General features: G+C 36.7%; 1 protein-coding gene across 1 annotated transcript; it reads right to left on the reverse strand.

Annotated features, from left to right (window-relative positions):
• Nucleotides 1–277: 277 nt before the first annotated feature.
• On the reverse strand, nucleotides 278–3,941 carry LOC104239327 (uncharacterized). Its single transcript, XM_009793935.2, has 4 exons — nucleotides 3,595–3,941; nucleotides 2,218–2,646; nucleotides 1,543–1,801; nucleotides 278–584 (listed from the first exon to the last, which is right to left on the reverse strand). The coding sequence occupies exons 1-3, from the start codon at nucleotides 3,694–3,696 to the stop codon at nucleotides 1,571–1,573; spliced, it is 762 nt and encodes a 253-aa protein (XP_009792237.1). The 5' UTR covers nucleotides 3,697–3,941; the 3' UTR covers nucleotides 278–584; nucleotides 1,543–1,570.
• Between the last annotated feature and the right edge of the window lie 5,238 nt (nucleotides 3,942–9,179).

Genomic DNA, 9,179 nt, shown 5'->3' on the forward strand with positions numbered 1-9,179 from the left:
TGTGTTTGATTCTAAGAGTAGTCCCTCATTGGTTTGTATGTACAGGGGAATGCCCCTCTTAGCTTCTGTAACAAGTAACAATTCTTTTGATTCATTATCAAATAAAAGTATCCTGATTTAATTCAAATATTTTTCTAGAGATGAGTTGATGCTTATTAAGTACTTTATCTGTTTATCCTGTTTTTATCTTTCAACCTTAATTTTAAGCCTGAGATTGACAAAAAGGGTTCAACTGTTTGTAAGAAACTTAGTATCAGAAACAAGATTGCCTTCCCAATTGACCTGGTTAACAGTAAGTAACCTGATAAGAATCCAATTATAATGATAAGAAAATACAATTAAAAAGAGTAGAAGGGAGACACTTCCTTACAAGATTGAGCATTACATTGACTGAATGTTTTACAATGAAAACTTTTGACTGATATACCTATTTTCTGATTGGAAAGAAGCTTTCTTCTCTAGAACAAAAAACCAAAGCCCCTCTAAAAGTGAAAATCCAAGATCTTCAAACTTGGTCGATCCAATAGACAGACCAATTGACTGGATCTGCTGTGGTACAATTTGCCAAAAATAGTGATTTGCCCCTGCAAAAATAATTTGATCAGTCGATAACAGTGCCTTGCAAATATCTAATTTTCTGAACTACGAAAGAAACTTCCAATTGCAACACTATGATACCCAAATCAAAGAATCCCTCTTGCTATCACGACTACATTTAACAGCTTAAATATCAAGGCAACTGGTGCTTCCACTACCAATATTTTAGAGATTCATAATTGAAATTCCACATCCAAAAGTTAAAGGTTAAATACCCAATTGGTCAAATAGTAAAGAGAAAGCCTAACCATACTGACTATTACAAAGGGATTACAATTTACAAGTATGCTTAAACATACTTCAGAAACCATACACATTATTGGACGACTTTGTCATATCATTTAGTTAAGTCTTACAAAGTCTTTGAAGTTGGAAGTTCAAATTGTTGTAAAGTATGCAAGAGCTGTCAAGAGAAACGTCTTCTCTGAGTAAGCATTAAAGTACAGCCTAGACCTTAGTAAAAAGGACATTCATTTAATTGGAAAGAACAAAAAAAGGGCAGAAAATCAGCTTAATGCAACTGCATAAGGAATAAGGGGTTTTGTCTCTCAGAACTATTATCATTAGAGTTGATCATAGTTATTAATTAAGTTCCTTTTATTCAGAGATTCCATGCACGGTAGTTGACACTAGTCAGAACAAAATTTATAAAAGTGCAAGATCTATCAAGCAGACTTACTACAAAAGGATTGGATTATCGATTTCCTTTGCCCCTTAAAATAAGAAAAGAGCACATAGCACTTACAGCAGGCAAATAGAAGTCATAAACAAATACAATGCCTTTCTCATTCATAGAACACCTTAGGCCAAGCATTGGCGCCTGTATTATTTTTCTTTTTTAAAAAAACAAAGGAAAGGCGCCTGCATCTTTTTTCTGTAGGGCGCAAGTAGCAGCGAGTTTTAATATGCAGATGAAACTACTTCTAGGAGAACAAATGTTATTACCAGTTCAAATACTTTGTCGCCGAAAAAGTTATAGCTCCTTCTGTTCAGGATCAAGAACTACTGAATCAGGCAGGGTCTTTTCTAGTGACTTCCTAGGCCTTCTGTACCAGAGGAAAGCAAACCACAGAGTTCTGAACAATGCACCATTTGCAAAATGTGGAATAAAAATTCGACCCCAATATGGATAATATGGTCCCGGCAACTTTAGCAGAGTGAAGAAAAGGCCAATGGCAATCAAATGCCAGGGAACTTCTGCATTCTAACATTGTAAATTGAGCAGAAACATGTCAGTATACAACCAGACTTCATTCATGTTATTTTCTTCTTGGACAAAGAAGCAGATCAATTCTAGACATGTAGCACAAACTTTAGTCCATAATTGCAAAAAGCCAAACAGGGACAAGTTGAACTGGGGGGAAAAAGAGAATAAGGGATAGCAAAGCAGAATGACATAGAGATGGAAGAGTCCCTTATTCAACTTGTCAATAATTGCAAACGTTTCATCTATCCTGTTTCCAAGTTTTAGCAACTAGGAGACAGTGAAACTCCAGAGGCAATCTAATAGATGTACTTTCTTTTCCTTGAGAAAATATCTAATAGAGCACTTAATTGGTAATGTTGGATATATATTCTTCTGCTAGAATTTCATGAACTATGTACAGCAAAAAAGATCACCTTGGGAGATGGAGAGGACTCCGCAGCTGCTGACTTTAATATGCCAGCAACACCAACACCAACAAGAAATGGAAGCAGCGTGATATAAAGCTTCCTTTCATGTGCACAATAAGACAACTCACTGATTGAGGTAACTATAAGTACTGGTACATACAAGTATTTGGTGACTGTCAAAACAATGTCAAGAATAAGTTGAACGAAATTGTCCGCTGCTCTATTCCAAGGGAAACTCTTGACAGGTGCAGGAGCGCTGTCCCACAATTTCCTTGCCCGGTCTATTATGTTCTCCAAGTTAAATTTTAGAGGTTCATCGGATTGTCCAGCTGCTATGTTCATATTGCAGATTATTTTAGGTCTTGCAATTGAACGTGTCCCATATGATCTGATGCTCAAAATGCACATATTAGACTTAGTCAACGGTCGTAAAATCTGCCAAGATAGAAGGCGACTGTCATCCAGATTGAGTGAAGTGAATAACAGGAGAAAAGAAGCAAGCCAGAAAAAATATTGAATAAAAAGAACAAAGACAATAACAATAAACAAAACGCAATAAAAACAAGAGAAAGGAACCAAAACAAGGACAAGAGAAGAATAAACAACAAAGAGCCACTAACCTAGTAATCTTAATGGAGGACTACAAACATTCTGAAATTGGTTTGTCAAACCAAAAAGGAACTAAGTAAATGTTCTTCCCATTTGGATGTAAAATATAGAATGCAAACAGTAGCTTGGTTTCAATATATATAGCATAGGAACAGATGACCAAAATAATATCAAACATCAGAAAAAAGATGAATTAAATAAGTCTTCCGCTAGTAAACTCAACATGGATATGAGAATATTGTACGAAAACTTTACATGGAAAATATACGAGAGTTCAGCTAACCATCAAAGAGCAATTGAAATACATTTCCCTTTTTATTTCTAGCGGAGAAATACCCAAAAAAAAAAATTGTCAGCAGAAGATTAACCTAATCATCGAAGCTGTTTTCGACATATTTGAAACTTCAGCTTTCCATTGTATGATCATTTGCCAAAGTCGAGATATTTTGTCAATGTGGTGCTATATAGTAAAGTAAAAATTCGATTTTTCACACCTACTATTACAGCAATACTAGCAAAGAGTAACTCCAGCAGACATTAAAAATTTTCACCGTACATCAATGTTCCACTAATTGTCTAGCATCCAATACTTTAAACCTAGAGTCATATCCATGATTAAATATTCAAGAAACACAAAAGTACGAGCTAAGCAATCAAAAATTGCTAAATTGCAAAACGACCAGAACTTTATTAGTGGGTGTAATTCTAAACTTGTGTACATAGCAGAAAACGAACTGTTGAGAAATAAAAATCTCTTTATGTGATGTGGGTCACCTGAAAGCCATTGGCGGCTGGAGAATTAAGTTTGAGAGACATCATAGTAGGGAACTGAAGTTGTGCAGATACACTCGAAAACTGTGTATAAGAAACTGCCATTTTTAAACTACTTTCAGAAACGCCATGAAAGATAAGGTCTTTTTAGGCATGAAATTGAGGGGTTTAAGGGGTGTTGCTTGGAACTTGGAAGAGTGGAGTCCGATCCGGATAAACCCACTGAAGCAAATTTGGATGATCCGTAGAGCCTTAAATGGGCCGTCTATTTATGGAAAGTATACTATTGAAACTGAAAAATAGAAAGTTATGAAATTTTTCTAGTTCTTCCTTCGCAAAATAAAGAAGGCACTCCAAGTATTTGAGCTGAAGTTAAAAAAGAAAATTATGAATGTTGAGTTTCCAATTTTTTTTAACAATTCATGAGATATTACATTACTTTCTTTGTTCAAGGAAAGATGACATGGTTTGGATTCACTGTCTTAAAAGGCAGGATTGGGACTCGCCCAGGCCCTGGGTTTATGTGTGGGGCTTAGTTCCATGAGACTTATACATTGATTTCGGGGCTTACGTCCCGGACGCGCCCAACGCCCAACGTACTGGGCTCGCCTAATATAACATTATGCTATTGTATGTAACTAATCTTGTAAATTCTCAAATTTTCTTAATAAATCGTTGACTATTCAAAATTACTTTTTTCTTAATCATAAATCATTAAATTGAGAGTATTTTATGTCATAATTAAAATATAAATTATTGCACGTTATCTACTAAGACTGCTATGATAGTTAATTTTAAATAAATCTTTAATTTAAAAAAATATTTATTTATTAACTTTTGGTATGCCTTTACTATATAACAGGCTATAATTTTTTATTATCATTTTTCTAAATATTATTTTTTTCATGTTTACGAGATATAATACTTATTAATTTAATAGTTCAGCATTAGCTAGTAACTATTTGCAAATAATTAGTTATCATGGTACTGTATGCTGAATTATGCTTTATTAACTTGTTGAAACTTAAAAATAAATTATGCAAGATAATCATATTTAAATTGTGAATTATATTTTTATACAAATTCTCTTACAATTAGAAAGCATATTAAATAAAAGGAGTATTTTAAAAAAATATTAAATTATAATATCGAAATTCTTTCAAAATTCATTACTCCTTAAGAGATACATATAAGATTTCGTATCGAATACATTACTTTTGATGTTTGAATTGTAACGATGTTGCAGCTAATTTGCATATTATGATATATGTCATAGTTTTCGTATTATTCATAGTTGAATTATAATTTATAAATATTTTAAATAGATTATTTATTATAATTTTGTAATTTTAATGTAATTTTTATAATTATTTTTTATTTTATACTATCTTAAAATTCTTGAAATTAGTAAAATTTAAAGATCCTTGGGACTTACGTCTCATGTCTCAGGGCTTACGCCTCGCCTCGTCAGAGGTAAAATGCCTCGCCTCGCCTCACGCCCCCGCCTTTTAAAATATTGTTTGGATTTTGATTTTAATTACGATTATTGGGATATGATTATAGTTTATTTAAATTTGATTGGTTTCATTAGAAGAAAAAAGTTAATTATTTGACATAAATAATATTTTATGCACTGACCAAAATGATTCTGAGTGTAGAACTCCAAAATTTTTATTAAAACGACCAAACCAAACAGGTTAATTCTTACAAAATGAATACACTATGTATAAACTGCTAAGGAATGAAAATTGAAAAGGTTGGGGGGAAAGATCAGTTCCATTAAAGGAGGACGGAAAATTTTCACTACTTGAAAGTCTGAAGAAAATATTACAGTGTTAAATTAAAGGGAAAAAGCCATTATTACCCATGTACTATTGAAAACAGTACACGTTTGTTCTCCGTTTCACTTTACGTCCAAAACTCATCCTACCACTAACAAACTTGATGGAATTGCCCCTAACCATAACGGATCTGCACCGTGGCAACTGACTCCTTCAATTTTTTCCATATCAGCTGCCAAATCACTCGACCCTACCAAATTAAAATCCCACAGACCTCATTACATTCTCCATTGACAAAGAATTAGAGCTCACACGACCCCAAGCCTATTTACCTCACACCCCTATGCACATTTATAAGTAAAACTTGGTTGGATGGATAGACTTCAATTAAATTATTCAGGGTAAGAATAATAGAGATAGGTTTGTCTTTGTTGTGTTTTGTAACAATCCGATCGGCCGTTTTGAACGTTTGCACTTCGCTCGCCAGTTCTCGGGTAGGACTAGCCCCGTATGATATACTATGACTTATGTAAATCGTCGGTTTTGATTTTCAGGATAATCGGAATGGATTTGGAAGAACAATTCTCAGCTTGAAGCTTTAAATTTGAAAGGTTTGACCAAGTTTTGACTTCTTAGTATTCGATCTCGGATTTAGATTTTTATGGTTTGGTTAGCCCCGTTAGGTATTTTGGAATTGGAAGCGCGTCCGGAATGTATTTTGGAGGACCGCGGTAGGTTTAGGTTTGAATTGACGAAATTAGAAATTTGGCATTTTTCGGTCGGCAGTGGAAATCTTGATATAGAGGTCGGAATTGAATCTTGGAAATTGGATAGGTCCATAGTATCATTTGTGACGTGTGTGCAAAATTTCAGGTCATTCGAAGTTGATTTGATAGGTTTCAACGTCATTTGTGGAATTTGAAAGTTTCTAAGTTCTTAGGCTTGAATCCGAGAGTGATTTGATGTTTTGATGTTGTTTTGAGTATTCCGAAGGTTGGAACAAATTTGAATGATGTTATGGGATGTGTTGGCATGTTTGGTTGAGGTCCCGAGGGCCTCGGGTGAGATTCGGGTGGTTAACGGACCAATTCTAGGTTTTCGAGAGTTGCAGATTTTCTCGTATTTTGTTGCAAAGTTTTGTTCTTCGCGTTCGCGAGAGGGCTGTCGCGTTCGCGATGCAGATGTTGAGTGAGGCAGGCGAGTTGCCCTTTGAGTTCGCGATGTTGGTCCCGCGTTCGCGAAGGTTGAGTCAGAAGGTGCATCGCGAACGCGTGGCATAGTTCGGTTTTAAAGCTTTTTGAGAGGGATTGATGAGGGAATCGAAGGGAAACACTTGAAAGTAAGATTTTTGAACTCAATACTCGATTCTACGGTGATTTCTACCTAATTAGATATGAAATTAGTGTGATTTAAAGCCTAAAACTGGGAAATTAGGGCTTGAAATTGGAGAGTGTAAATTGGGGATTTGAGGAACCATTTGAGGTCTGATTTTGATGTTCTTGGTATGTATGGAATCGTGGGAGGATAAGGATTCTAGTGATATGATTTTTATCGAAATCTGAGACATGAGCTCGGGGATCGGGTTTGGCCAATTTCAGATTTTTGTGTTAATTTGATTATTTCGCTTGGGCTTTGTTCCTTTAGCGCGTATTAATGGTATGATACTGATTTTGGTTAGATTTGGAGCAATTGGAGGCCGATTCGATGGGCAAAGGCATCGCAGGCTAGAGTTTTGACCGGATTGAGGTAAGTAATGATTGTAAATGTTGTCCTGAGGGTATGAAACCCCGGATTTCACATCGTTGTGCTACTTTGAGGTGACGCACACATTAGATGACGAGCGTTGGGTCATGCACCATTGAGCATTGTGACTTGGTCTGTCCCGTACGACTATTAAGTCGCGTCTTTGATTGAAAACTGTTTGATATCATTGTGTTTTAAAAAGTATTACTATGTTTTGAGTTGAATGCCATATTTGGGCCTCGTGCCAACTATTTTGGACCCTTAGGGTATTTTTACTACTATTCCTCATTGTTTTGACTTATTATCTGTACTCAGTCATGTTGTATTTTACTAATTACATAGCTCAGCCGTATTTACTCAGTTTTGATACTTTAAACGATATTTTGGGCTGAGTTTCCTATTTTATTGTTGCCCGAGTGGCTTGAGAGGTCTCTGACTGAGTGAGACCGAGGGCCTGTGTTGTGAGGATATTATGGGATCAAGTTGCGCACTGAGGTGGCTTTTTTTTATGTGAGGCCGAGGGCCTGATTGATTATGCCACGAGGTGGCTTGTTATAGCGCTTGGGCTGTAGGAGCCCCTACGGAGTCTAAACACCCCCAGTGAGCGTGGATACCTAGTGTGAGTGATGTGATGTAGCTCGAGGGGCTGTTGTTGATTCATATTGTTGCCCGAGGCGCTATTCTTGATCCGTGTTTTGCCCGAGGGGCGGTTCTTGATTCAAGTTATGCCCGAGGGTCTGATTACGAGTAATTGTGAGATAGCCCGATGAGCTGGTTCTGTTGATATTATGCCCGAGGGGAAGTTTATGGTACATGTTTTTGCCTGAGGGGCTGTTTACGATTCTATCCTTTTCTCCCTGTTTTCATCACTCGTTTGAAATTGTTGAAAGATGTTTTAAAAGGAAAGGTTTTCCTAAAACTGAATTGTTTTACGAGAAAAATGGTTTCTATACTGTTTTATGCAATGTAATGTATTTGTTGTAGTGTTGTGACGTGAAATTATGTGCTTTCTTTCTGCTCAACTTTCATTTACTTTTATTAATTACTGAGTTGGCGTACTCACATTACTCCTTGTACCTTGTGTGCAGATCCAAGAGTTGCAGGTCGCGATAGTGAGCATTGATTTGTCCATTCAGCAGGATTTCGGAGACGACAAGGTAGCTGCATGGCGTTCGCAGCCCTGTTCTTCTCCCTCCTATCTTCCCTAGGATTATTTAGTATAGTCTTCCAGTGTTGTTTAGACTTTATTGTATTGAGACAGAGATGTAGTTGCTCGTGACTTGTGACACCCCGATGTCGGGCTTATGTATCTATTCCGCATTGGTCATGTAGACTTCATTATGAGATTTCTTGTTAATTAATGGCTTAAAATAACTTTTATAGAATAACGGTTTGATTTGGGAATTTTGTCCGTTGGCTAGTTTCACGATAGGTGTCATCACGGCCGGGTCGGTTTTAGGGTCGTGATAGTTGGTATCAGAGCCTAGGTTACATAGGTCTCACGAGTCATGAGCAGGTTTAGTAGAGTCTCGTGAATCGGTACGGAGACGTCTATACTTATCCTTGAGAGGCTGCAGAACCTTTAGAAAATCCCACATTCTTGAATTCTTATCGTGTGACATTGATTCAGCTTGAAATGTAATTCTTTGAATTCTTTCCACACATTCATATGCTCGTATGAGCGCTCGGTATCAGCTGTGCATCGACGGCTTGTGATTCCCTGATCGAAGGGCGAGATGTGATTTCTGTGTGTTGATGTTGGGCCAGTCTGGAGGACTTGAAGTCGGGCTTTGCCTATAGCTTGAGCACTGAGGCGTTGATTGTGTGAGCGTGTGCTTTTGGATTTATATCTTTGATAGTGTTCCTATTAGTGGAAATGATGACTGGATGGCTACGTGATGAGATGATGTGACTGCGAGATGTGTTCATATGATTTGACTGTGACGAGAAGAGGTCGCTTGAAGGTATAAAGAACTATTTGGTACTTGATTTCCGTCGTGATTTGATGTATAGCCCGAGTTGTGCGCGTGTTGAAGGATCTTTTCGTGTTGTCTAATTGGAGAG

The sequence above is a fragment of the Nicotiana sylvestris genome, chromosome 1 (genome assembly GCF_000393655.2).
Source record: "Nicotiana sylvestris chromosome 1, ASM39365v2, whole genome shotgun sequence".
In the NCBI taxonomy this organism is placed as follows: Eukaryota; Viridiplantae; Streptophyta; class Magnoliopsida; order Solanales; family Solanaceae; genus Nicotiana; species Nicotiana sylvestris.